Genomic DNA, 13,541 nt, shown 5'->3' with positions numbered 1-13,541 from the left:
AATACAAACACAGGCTCCAGAGTCCAAGGTCAAAAAGAGAAGTAGATCTCTTTTGACAGGGCAAGATGGGAGAAGTCAGAACAGGAGAAACCAATGCAAGCTATGGATATTACAGCCAGGTCAGAAAGTCAAATCAAGGTATAAGGTAACAGAATGCTTGGGAAGGTCTAGGCCAGAGGTGGGGAACCTGTGGCCTCAAGGCCACATGTGGCCTTCTAGGTCCTTGAGTGTAGCCTTTTGACTGAGTCTAAGTTTTACAGAACAAATCCTTTCATTAAGGGGATTTGTTCTGTGAAGTTTGCATTCTGTCAAAGGGCTACACTTGAGGCCCTAGAAGGCCACATGTGGCCTCGAGGCCACAGACAGATTCTCCACCCCTGGACTCTAGGCAATCTGTCTGAACAAGATTTGTTTTGTTTCTTCCTCTTCTTTTAAAGGGGTGGTATGCTTCTAGGCCACATGCAGCAGGAATTTTAGGGATCTTTACTTGGTCTGTATGGGGCCTGATGGCTCTACCTTTTTTCAGGTTTCTGCCTCAAGATCTCATCCTCCATTTCATCCCCACTTTCCTGCTGCTCAACCACTGGCCACCCAGTATAATCAATGTCCCACCTGATATCCCCTCCAATCATGAAGTTCCTTATCTACCCAGTCTCTGGCCAGTTTGGACTCCATGACATTACTACTATTGCCAGTTCCTTCATTTTGCTATCACTATCAATTATTCTCCCTCCATCCCCAAAGTCACCTCTAGGCAATATGTCTCAGACCTCTTTTTCTTCTCTAAAATGCTGCTTCAGAATGAAATGATGAGATTAAGATATCCTTTTGTAACAATGAAAATAAATTTATTAATTATCAACAATCAATTAAATTTATGTATTATCTACTACGTACCATGAACTATGCCAGGTGCTGGGGATAGAAAGACAAAAACAAAACATCCTATATATCCCTGGGGAGGAGAAATGCAATATTTGCACAGACAAATATATAAGACGAACACACAGAATAAATACAAAGCATTTTTTTTTTAGGCCATTGGGGTTAAGTGACTTGCCCAGGGTCACACAGGTAGTAAGTATGAAGTGTTTGGTCTGAGGCTAGATTTGAACTCAGGTCCTCCTGACTTGAAGGCCAGTGCTGTACCCACTGCACCATCTAGCTGCCCCAAAATACAAAGAATTTCTAGAGGATGGAGAGAGCACTGACAACTTGGGAAATCAGAAAAGGTCTCTTGTAGGAGGTAACAACTGATTTTAAATGTATATACAGTTTTATTTATCATCTTTCCTGAAGAAAAAGGGGTTGCTAACTATTAGACTCTCAAGTCTAAAAACTTGCTGAGACACAGAAAAAATTAAGCCTAGAGCTGAATTCAGACAACAAGATGGCTGTTCCTTACCACTGCAGTACAAGAAAATGTATAAACGTTATGTTTGGATAGGTTCTGTATTTTAATTACTAATAGTCTAATAAATCAATATGGACTAATAAAAAATCTACAGTCTATGTCCCTATATCCTTTCCTAAAGAAATACTCTATGAGTGACATATTTGCAGAGCAGAAAAACCAACAGACAAAATAAACCCCATTGTTAAATCAACAAGAGCCAGGTGTTTTAGCAAAGCATCTCATCTAATATTTCAAATTTAGTTAAAATCCACAATAAATATTAAGTAAACCTATGTAACTGTTTCCTCATGACAGAAAATGAAGGGGCTCACCTTCTCAATATTTATCTGATGTTTTCTCAACCTTTCCAGGTCTGTTGGGATTACCACTTTAATGAATTTCTGGATAGCTGGCTCAACACGGCGCAATTTCACTCTTTCTTCATCTTCAGACATCATAAAGTGGAAGTGTGTCACCACTTGCCCAAACTGCTTTCTCCACTTACATGGGAAAACCTAAAAATAAATATTTATTTAAGCACATTTGCTAATCAATTTCCATGACTTAATTTAAAAAAAAAAAACCAACCTACTTTATAATGCTCTAAATAAAGTATAAGGCATTTATTGAAAATGTAATACTGAATGTAAATAAAACTCAAAGTGAAAATCTACCCCTTAAGACTTCTGAGGAACAATATTTTGTACCAAACATAGAAAACAAAATGTTTCGCTTTCTGACAATAACAAGGCAATTATGTAACTATATGCTGAAAAATACTTTAGAACTTACATGTAGTTAAAAGTTTCCAAAAATGAAATTCCTGTTAAGATTTCTATAACAATTTTGTGGTGGTTCTCTTCATCTACAATGCAACTATTTGCATTAACATTCACTAACATTTCACTCACATTTATAAACAGATACTTTTCTAGCTTTCTCATGCAAAGTTGTACATGTTCTATAAATAGTATATAAACGTACAGACAAAATTTTATGTTATTAAACAAAGGTTATTATTCATTCATTAAACAAGTATTTATTAACTACTATATACATGCTAACCACTTAGTTCCTTCACCTATTCACATCCCATCACCTATTCACATCCCATTACCTACTCCTCTACCCCAGCCACACTCAATGAGGGTCATATCCTTGACCTTACCATCACCCACAAACATACCACCTACAAGTTCAAAAATTCTAGAATCTCCTTAATGACCATAATCTATTGGCTTTTCACCTCTCCTTCTGCCTTCCCTTACTCTTTGTATATATCATGACATCTAATTCCTTGATCCCTCAGTTATTTCCCCAGTCACGACCCCCGCATTAGCCACTCTCTCCTCTTTTCCTCATTTTGACCAGTTCAAATCTACACTCTCCTCTTCCTTTGAGTCTCTAGATCCTTTACCATATTGCTGATCGCACTCTGCCAAGCCCGAGCCTGGATCATTCCTACCATTCACTGTTTTAACTTTTACAAATGCTGTCGAACTAAGGTGGAAAAAAACATGCAACCAGTACGATTCAGTCCATAACAAATTTATGTTACACAGTCTCACTTGGGTCCTCACTGCTGCTAAGCAATCCTACTATACTTCCCTCATCAACTCACTATCCCACTCTCCACAAAGGCTCTTCCAAAACTTTTCATCCCTATCAAACCTCCAATGGCTCCCCCTGTCCCCACCGTGTCAGCCAAGAATCTTGCCTCATATCTCACAAATAAAAATTGAGGGCATTTGCCATGAGCTCTCTCTTCTCCACTCTTCCTCATTTCGTATCACTCATATGCCTTCTGCCATTATTTGCTCCTTCTCACATAAAGAAGTGGCATTGTAACTTACCAAGGCTAACCCCTCTACCTGCAAAAGAGAACCCATTCCACCCTTTCTCCTCCAACACATTGCCCCCCTCTGTCATCCCCATACTTTCACTTATTTTCAATCTCTCCCTCTCTACTGGCTCCTTCACTACTTCCTACAAACATGCCCATGACTCCTCTATCCTGAAAAAACCCTCACTTGATCTTTCTATTGCCAATAACTATTGTTTTATATATCGTCTACCCTTTGTGGCTAAACTTGAAGAGGTTATCTACAACAGGTGCCTCCGCTTTCCTCTCACTCTCTTCTTTAAGTCCTTACAATTTGGCTACTGACCTCATCATTTCACCAACATTTTTTTCCCTCTCCAAAGTTGGCAATGGTCTCTTAATCGCCAAAAGCAACAACAACCCAAACAAACCCAACCAATGGCTTTTTCTCAATCCTCATTCTCCTTGACCTCTCTTCAGCTTTTGACACTACTAATTATCCTTTTCTCTTTGATGATATTTTCTCTCTAGGTTTTCAGTCACCACTCTCTCCTGGCTCACCTCCTACCTCTCTGACTGCTTCTTCTCAGTCTCTTCTGCTAGATCATCATCCACATGTGTCAAGTCATGTCCTCTAACTGTAGGTGTTCCTCAGAGCTCTGTCCTGGGCCCTCATCATCTTCTCCTTCTATACTACTTAACTTGGTGATTTCATTAGCTCCTATGGTTTGAATTATCATCTCTGCTGATGATTCGCAAATATACCTATCCTGCCCTAACGTTTTTTATCTCTAGTGTCACATCTTGAACTGCCTTTTAGACATCTCAAACTGGATATCCAGTAAACATCTTAAATTCAACATATTCAAAACTGAATATATTATCATCCCCCCCCAAACCCTTCCTATTACTATCGAGGGCAATGCCATCTTCCCAGTTTCCCAGGCTCACAATCTAGGTATTTGCCTTGACTCATCACTATCTCTCAAGCCCCATCTTCCCCTCCCCATCTAATCTGCTGCCAAAGCCTATCACTATTCACTTTTGTAACATCTCTTAAATACACTCCTCTTTTCTGAAGCTGCCACCACTGTAGCCAGACCCTTATCACCTTGCACCTTAACTATTTCAAGAGCTTGTTAGTGTGTCTGCCTGCCTCAAGTCTTTCTGGATGCCAATCCATCCTCCATTCAGCCACTAAAGTGATTTTCCTCAAGTTCAGGTCTGAACACATCACCCCCTTACTCAATAAATTCCAGTGGCTCCACACTACACCTTACTTCCTGCCATTTATCCTTCAATCCATTGACACCAGCCTCCTGGCTGTTCCACAAACAAGACACTCCACCTCTTAGCTCCAGGCATTCTTTCTGGCTGTCCCCCATTCCTGGAATGTTCTACCTTCTTACCTCTGTTGATTGGCTTCCCTGGCTCCCTTTAAGACCCAACTTAAAGTCCCATCTTCTATAGGAAGCCTTTCCCATCCCCTCTTAATTTTAATGCCTTCCCTCTTCTAATTATTTCCTAATTATCCTGTATATAGCTTGCTTGTACATATTTGGTTTTTGTTGGTTGTCTTCTGCATTAAATCAAGAGTTCCTTGAAGGCAAGGACTGTCTTCTTCCTCTTTTCGTATCTCCCGCACTTAGTAGAATACTGTAAGCCTTAGTAAATGCTTACTAAATTATTGACTAGCTACTATGCTTAAACACTTCAAAGATCTGTGACTTCATCGATATGAGTATGACCTTCACTGATTCAGAATGTAATCCTTCTGTGATGTGGTAATTGGTCTTTGACAATCAGAATCATAGATTTAAAGCTGAAAAGGATCACAGAGGACACAGAAAAGTTGAGGTCCATGTAAGTGATATAACTTGTCCAGTTTCAAAAAGCAATGTCAGACAAGACTTGAACTCATATCTTTCTGACTCAAGGTCATATTTTCTGTCCAGCTTTGTTTTAATTGTGGTTGAAAATCTTGTCATCCTATAGTTAGACTAATGATGAATCTCTATAAAAACTGTATCTAAGTAGTGGGGTTTAGCTTCCAGGTGCTCTCTTAGTTAATATCTAGGTCAGGCCTGAACAACCCGAGGCCTTTGGGACCCTTACAGCCCTTGGGCCACTTGTGCTGCCAAAGGATTTCAGGTAGCCTGTGAAAAATGTACAGGAAAACATCCTTTGCATGTGGAGGAAATCCTTTGGCGTGCTGCCACATGAGTGGCCTGCAGTGGTTATGCAGGCCTGATCTAGATGATCCCAAACTCACCATATTTGGAGCATGGCAGGGTTAGTAAAATATGGGAATTTGTGGGTGCAAAGTTTATTAAATAACTCCTCCCCATTTCTCTAGATAACTGTCATGTAGAAGAGGGATTTGATTTGTTCTACTTGGGCCTAGTGAGCAAAGTAGGACCAATGGGTAGAAATTGCAAAGAGACAAATTTTAGGTTTGATAAGAAAAAAATTCCTAACAATTAGAGCTATCCAAAAGTATAATTTGTTGGCTCAGGAGGTTATGATTCCTCCTTCTCTAGCAATCCTTAACCAAAGGCTAGATGCCTATTTGTTCAGTACACTGTAGAGTGGACTCCTAAGTACCAGTTAGACTAAGACCTCCAGGATTCCTTCTAACTCTGAGACTGTACTTTAAGACTCAATGAATTTAGAAAGCCTGAAGCCAGATCTCCAGTCCATCATTAGGGCTACACTTTGAAGCCTGACAATATATGCTACAGCATGCACCGTGCTGGAACTGACATTGAGAACCCAGAATCTTCTGTATAGCCCAATAAAGCACTGAGGGACTTTATCAAAGGACCACTACGTTTTGCACATAAAAATGAGTCCTAAGGCAGCAAGTCAAATGCCTGTTTGGAAAATTAGAGATACAGTCATCAAGAAAGTGCTAAGACATCAAGTTGACAGCTTGAAAAACTGAAGGTGTAGCAATCAAAAAGAATTACTATTACAATGTCTAAACAATCATTGTTCTAGGTGCTATGGGAGAACACTGAGAAGTTTTAAGACCTGCTGGTTACAATCTTGCTGAGGAAATAGGCTGAAGTCTTATTACAACAACTTCATGTTGTTTAGTATCAACTAGGCTCTGATTGCTGCTGGGAAATTCATTCATTAATCTTTAGATGTTTCCTTATCATATTCCCCACAAAAGCTGCAATGAAACCCCATCCTTACATTTAGTTGCAAAATAATTATTAATCCTTTTTTAAGGCTAACTTCTCCATCTAATTTCCATCTTTTTCTGAATGCTTAGTAACTCATTTCATTAAAGAGGAAACCAATACCTAGTAGAGGTGAAATCACTTGCTCATAGTGACACAAGTAATAAAGTAGTAAAGGTGGGATTTGAACTCGAGTCTTCTGGCTCTAAAATCATTGTTCTTTCCACAACATCTTGCGGACCCTTTGCTCCCACATTTATTCCTTCTTTCTCTAAACTCTAAAATTTCTTTGGTGGCTCATCCCTTTTCCTTAAGACATGCACAGTATTATACACAGATTTGAATCCTGGCTTAGCTACTGACTCCCTGTGCAGCCCTGAACATATCACTTTACCAGTACAGGCCTGTCTCCTTGTATGTAAAATGAAGGTGTGGACTAAGTGATCTCTAAGATTTTTTCCAACTCTAAACTCTCTTATCCTACGAGGTTCCCTCCCACCTTATAAAAACCTACTTGACCCTGTTAATCCCTCTAGCTTTCATTCTATTTTGCTCTTTCCTTTTACTGACAATCTTTTTTTTTTTTTTTAACTAGGCAATGGGGTTAAGTGACTTGCCCAGGGTCTCATTGCTAGTAAGAGTCAAGTGTCTGAGGCTGGACTTGAACTCAGGTCCTCCTGACTCCAGGGCTGGTGCTCTATCCACTGCACCATCTAGCTGCCCCTGACAGTCTTTTAAAAAGAATGGTTTCTACCTGATGATTAGCCACATAACTGTCAAAGTGATATTCTTAAAGCACAGGTTTGATCACATAGTTCCCCTTTACCAGCGACTCCCTGTTACCTCTAAGGGCAAATTCAAATTCCTCTGTTTGGCATTTAAAATCCTACACTACTTGGCCTCAACTTGTCTTCCTAAGCTTCTTTCACATCCTAAGACAACTAAGCTTACTCCCCTATATGTGTTCTACAGTTCAGTTAAATTGGCCTTCTCGCTATTCCTCTCAGGAAGATATTCTAACTCCTATCTCCATACCTTTGTACAGGCTGTCCCCCTTTCCTGGAATACATCTCTTCATTATCTCTACCTCCCAAAATCTGGTGTTTCCCACAGAACTCAGCTCAACTATTATCAACATTAGGCTTTTCTTAACCCTCTCCAGCTGCTAGTGCTTCTTCCACTGAATTATTTTTTATTTCTATTCATATATGTATACAGTATGTTGTTTATCCCGAGAAGACATAAGCTCCTTGATTGCAGGGACTATTTTTTGTCATTCCTTATAGCTCAATAATATTTCATTACTTTTATATACTATAATTTCTTTAGCTATTCCCCCAAATTCTCCTGCCCAAAATATAGGGGAAATGAGGGATGGATCAGACTGTGATTACACTGCAATGGTGAGACAGGAGTGGACCAAGTTGGTATTCTGGATGTATTTTCCCATAGAAATAGTTATAAAGTGGTCAAGTTCAAGAGTACTTAGTATAGTTAAGAAGTTTCACCTACATCTTTAATCATTCCATCCTAAGACAACTTTAGGTAAAACAATACTGCAGTGGGCAGTTAGCTTCCTATCAACAACATGATAAATGGGAGACACATTCTTAGCTGGTGAAAATTTGGGCCAGTTTAAAATAGGTGAAAAAGCTAACTCTTATTGTTCAGTTGCTCCAGTCATGTTCAACTCTTCACGACCCCAACTGGGGTTTTCTTGGCAAAGATACTAAAGTAGTTTTCCATATCCTTCTCCAGCTCATTTTACAGATGAGGAAACTGAGGCAAACAGGGTTAAGTGACTTGCCCAGGGTCACACAGCTAGTACATACCTGAGGTTGGATTTGAACTCAGGTCTTTCTGACTCCAGGCCTGGTGCTCTATCCACTACCTCACCTAGCTGCCCCTACTGGCTCTGTCACCTGGAAGTTCACTTTTAATAGTGGGGATATGTAAATAACTGTTGTACATAAAATGTTAGACAAAACAGATAGAAGATAATTTCAGGAGAAAGACACTGGAAGGGAGAGCAGGTGAAAGGCAAGAAGGGCCCTGGAAAAGCCAGATCAGTTATTTAAACTGACACCTGCACAATATTTTAAGAATTGTAAAGTATTTTATATGCATCATTATCTTATTTTAGCTTCCCAATAGACCTGACAGATACTACAGGTATTATTCTCTGTCTTTTGGATAAGGAAACTAATTCACTAAAGGTGAAACTAGATCTCTCCAGGTACAGAGACTGTCTTTACAAAGATTTTGTCTTATACTTCTTTGTACATCCCAGCTAAAGATATGAAGGCCTGAGGTAGGGGGAATTCAGAATTGATGTCATTATTTCCATATCATTGCCTTTCCTCATCTGACCTTCACATTACTAAAGACTGAAATACATGCTGTCTTTCATTTAAAGTAAAATTTTACATTGGTATTGTTTATTTGTACATTATCTTCCTTTGTAAAAGAATATAAGCTTCTTGTAAAATAATCTTGAGATTATTTTCTCTTTTTTGAGTCTTTGTATCCTAACAAGCGCAGTGCCTGGCAAATGGTACTTGCTTAATACTCATGGACTTCTAATGTCTGAATATATCCTTTCCCTGCTCTTCTATCAAGCCATTCCTTGTAATAAAGAATAAAAAAAGAGGTAAAGAAGTATTTCGGCAAAACTAATACATTAACGAAATCTAATTGTCTATGCAATGTTCCACATCCAAAGTTCCCTACTTCTACCAAAAAGAGAGCTAATGGTCTTCTACTTCTTTTCAATTTGACTCTACGCAAATACTAAAGTATTATAATAATATACAAGAAAAAATTTAAAGTAACATAAGTGATTTTTATAAACATATCAGAACTAATACATCCAAATGAGTCTGTTCCAATAAAGCAACCACTTAGGAGGCTTTATTACAATGACACTACTACATAAATACTTTTATTATTTCCTTCAAAGTGTGTCATAGATATAACCAACAAGATGGAAGACTAGACTTTTTTTCCCCAGTCCTAATGAAATCTCAAAACTCCTCGATACAAGAATTATGAGCAAGAAGTAAGGAATTATTGATGGCTCCTCAAGCCAAGATACTAAGAAATCTAACAAGGTAACAATCCAATAAATTAATCCCTCATCTAATCCCTCACCCTAACTCACTCATTCAGCATCCTTTACCCCACCAGCCCCTATTATGCTCTGGCAGGGCAGCACAAACCATCCTACCAGCTTATGTTCTTGGGATCCACTCAGCAATTTCCTTGATGCTGCTATAGTCTCTGACAATGTATTCTATCTCTACTTTCACTCCATCCATCTGATGGCAGTAAGCAACAGACTTCAACTCTGTCCACCCCCTTGTGGAGGGCGGCCGGTAGATGAGTGGGTACAGGCAAACAAGCTGCTCCTGAGGCTGGTGTCAAATGTAAGTCAGGCTATTACAGGCCCAAAGAAAAAGGGACTGGAAAAAAAAAAAGGGGACTGACATCCAGCTGGGGTCAGTTCTGTCCCCAAAGAAATCACTTCAGGGTAGAGGCTGAAGCTGTTGAAGAGTGAATTTCCCAACCCTGGAGGACACTGAAATAACTTTGAAGTACAGCCACCAAGGGATTCTTCATCAAAGAGGGAGTCAGGAAGTAAGTGATAGATAAGGAAGGGAAAAAATGAAATTACCAAAAATCTGAGAATGAAGAAATTTTGGTCAAAAACCTAGAGCACAAACTGATAATTCAACAGGGGCCATATTCAAACAGAAGGGAAGATGGCCACCAAGACATCTAAATGAGTTCAAATATCTCTAAATAAATATTGTAAAAGAAAAGAAACTGAACTAACACCTAATGAAGCAAAAGAGCCTATGGATTCCAAAAAGAGCATGGAACCAAATTGAGATGTTCCCAAATTGTTCAAGAGAGAAACAAGAGGGGCAGCTAGGTGGCGCAGTGGATAGAGTACCGGGCCCCAAAGTCAGGAGGACCTGAGTTCAAATCCAAATCCGGCCTCAGACCAAACACTTGACACTTACTAGCTGTGTGACCTTGGGTAAGTCACTTAACCCCAACTGCCTTAAAAAAAAAAAAGAGAGAAACAAGAATCTTGAAGGCAGGTATTAAAAGGGAATAAATAGCAGAATTTATGACCTACAAAGCAAAACAGAATAACTTGAATCTAAGAAGCAAAATAGAGAACAAATGATTAAGAACATAAATATAATGAAATGAAGGTCAATCTGAGAGAAGCAAAATGCAATGACCTCTATCTCTATGCAAGCAAAACACACTGATCTTTTTAAAATTATTTTTAATTTTTTTAATTTATTTTAGTTTTCAACATTCATTTCCACAAGATTTTGAGTTCCAAATTTTCTTCCCATCTCACCCCTCCCCCCACCTCAAGACCAGCGTGCATTCTAAGTACCCCTTCCCCTAATCTGCCCTCTCTTCTGTCACTCCCCCCCTTCTTTTATCCCCTTCCTGTTCTATTTTCCTATAGGGCAGGACAGATTTCTATACCCCACTGCCTGTATATCTTATTTCCCAGTTTCATGTAAAAACAATTTTTAACATTTGTTTTTAAAGCTTTGGGTTCCAAATTCTCTCCCTTCCTCCCTCCCCACCCACCCTCGTTGAGATGGCAAACAACTGGATACAGGTTATACACGTGTAGTCATGTAAAACATTTCCATAGTAGTCATGTTGAAAACACACTGATCTTGAAGATAGGCTGCAGAGACAATCTAAGAATCAGAGTTCTTCTAGAAGAATATAAGTCAAAAACCAGAAAACCATAATGCATGAAGCAATACAAAGACAAGTGCCCAAAACTTGTGGGCACTTAAGAATACAGAAAACAGTTGTAAAGAATCCACAGATCATCTCTAAGAAAAAATCCTATACTACAAATTCTAAGACATAGTGGTTATATTTAACAATTTTAATATCAATCTAAACTTCTATTAAGCATCTATTATATGCCAGCCTCTATGCTAAGCAATAGGGATACAAAAAGGCAGAAGAGTGTCCCTACCCTTAAGGACCTTAAAATCCAATGAGTGAGATTAACAAACAAATATATACAAAATAAGATATACACAGGACAAATAGAAAATATTTAACAGAGAGAAGGCATTGGAACTAAGAGCGGTTGGGACAGGCTTCCTGTAAAAGAAAGGTTTTTACTGGGAACTTAAAGAAAGCCAAGAAGGGTCAGTTGACAGAGCTGTTCCAGGCATGAACAGTTAGAGAAAATGCCTAGAGCTGGGAAATGGAAGGTCTTGTTCATAGAACAGCCAGGAGGCCCGAGTCACTGGATCCAAGGGTACTTGTCAGGGAGCAGTTAAGTTTAAAAAGTCTAGGAAGGTAGAAAGCGGCTAGATTATGAAGGGTTTTGAATGCTAAACACAGGAAACATTAGAGGAAAAAAGTGAGGGTGAAATTAAATACTGCCTTGCCCACTGTCACAAAAATAATGGGTAGAAGTGGGATTTAGACCCAAGTCCTCTAACTAGGGAGTCTCTGTGCTCTCTCCCCTGTACAATGTGCTGATGCCAATGAAAACTCCTTCGTAGTTCTATATTTCACCAAATATCAACATCCCACAGAATCCCAACTCTCCTTTACAACTGTCACATCCCCATCGCCGTCCTTTACCACATTTCTCCGTTACAGGCAGTCTACCAGATTTCCTATCAGAGGCGTATTTTTAGGGCTGATTTCCCACCCAGGTCTTTTTCAGTCATCTCCAGGGAGGCCACACGAAGCCACCACATCATGGTCTTCCCTCAGGGGACACACGCATAGAGTCTCCTGTCACTTATCTTTTCCCTTTCTCTCTGAGAGAGTTCCATTGACTTCACTAGTGACAGGGCACATGGATTTCACCACCCACGCACCCAGTGCTTGTCCCCAACAATTCCCCACACGTGTCACTCCATTACGTCACAGGGAAAGGGAAAGAAGGATGTCTATCTCGAGACACTCCACTACGTCACAAGCTCAACCGCCCCGCCCCCGAGGCGGGGGGGGGCGCGTCAAAACCACTTCCGGTGCCTTTTGTCAAGCCTCTACAAAGCTCCCTCAAGATAGAAACCGAAATCCTAAAATTAGTTACTTCTTTAGCTCAGTCCCCGCCGGGGGGAGGGGGCATTGGTCCTAGCAGGGAAGGCCGAAGTCAGCCACCCCGCCCCTGCTCAGCCAAGTCCTCGGGCCAGATCTCTTCCTGCTCCTCCCCTCTGCGCGCACCTAACGGCCCCGCGGCCCGCGCGCGCGGGTCCCTTGACAACCCCCCTCCCAGCGTTCCCCTTACCTCGCCCTCGGACGCTTGCGGGGACTGGGGCCTCCCCCGCGTCCCGCCCCCCTCCCCGCCCCAGCCGGAAGAGGCTGCGAGCGAGGTAGCGCAGGCGCGGTGGTGGCGTGGGGGAGGGAAGCCTGGGGCGGCTGACTGACCTTGCTCGCTTTAGAGCTCGCCAGCCAGGCGGGGGCTGGGGGGAGGAGGGCGGGGTGGGCGTGGCGCGCTCGTGCACACTCGTTTCCACCGGCCCGGCGCCGAGTGTGCGCGTGTGTGACCCAGCGGACGCCGCCACACCCCGGTTCTGACAGGGGGCTTTGACCGCCTTCCCAAGTGACGTAAGTAAGGCCGAGTGTTTGGCCTTGGGCTCATTAAAAGCCGCGCGCGCGAAAGCGTGTGGATGATCAAAACCAAGTCTGAAGGCCGAAGGAGCCGAAGCTGCCGGTCCTGAAATACGAGGCCCACCCCTCGGGTAAACACGCTGACACACCCACACACCCACACAAGGCTTGTGCTCTTTGCCACGCCCTCAGCCCCTCCCACCCCGGAGGCGCGGAGCTTCTAAGTCTCCAGGTTTGGGTTTTTTCCCTTTTTCTTTGGACACTTTGGAGCTGCGGTGACTTAAACTTCGAGGAACCCTGGAGCTCATGAAAGTTTCCCAGGCCATAGAAAACTTTTTTTTTTGTGGGGGTGGGGGCTAAATCGGAAAAACAAGGAGTTAGAGAGCTTAAGAGTTAAGAGTCCCAATAGACATAGTACATAGATTTTTAGGTACCTCGAGTCATTTGAATATATAATAAATAATACACCAATTAAAAGATTTTTTTCTTAAATTTTTTCATCCAGGAG

The 13,541-nt window shown here is 41.1% G+C and overlaps 1 protein-coding gene across 3 annotated transcripts in view; it reads right to left on the bottom strand.

Annotated features, from left to right (window-relative positions):
- LOC114025787 (syntaxin-17-like) overlaps window positions 1–12,903 on the bottom strand; it is an 86,497-nt gene extending 73,594 nt beyond the window's left edge. Inside the window, exons 1-2 of one of the 3 annotated variants that reach the window (XM_027839305.1) lie at window positions 12,851–12,903; window positions 1,729–1,911 (exon numbers count right to left, since the gene is read on the bottom strand). In XM_027839305.1, coding sequence (XP_027695106.1) covers window positions 1,729–1,854 — 126 coding nt within the window. In that variant the 5' untranslated portion in view covers window positions 1,855–1,911; window positions 12,851–12,903. Of the gene's footprint in view, window positions 1–1,728; window positions 1,912–12,515; window positions 12,537–12,710; window positions 12,780–12,850 lie in introns of those variants that run through there. The other 2 variants (XM_027839303.1, XM_027839306.1) reach the window with 2 other exon arrangements.
- Between the last annotated feature and the right edge of the window lie 638 nt (window positions 12,904–13,541).

Source organism: Vombatus ursinus, unplaced genomic scaffold, assembly GCF_900497805.2.
Source record: "Vombatus ursinus unplaced genomic scaffold, bare-nosed wombat genome assembly UNPS02014832.1, whole genome shotgun sequence".
NCBI classification, from domain to species: domain Eukaryota; kingdom Metazoa; phylum Chordata; class Mammalia; order Diprotodontia; family Vombatidae; genus Vombatus; species Vombatus ursinus.
Note: the sequence above shows the minus strand (reverse complement) of the source record. Positions and strands in the feature narration are given on the sequence as shown.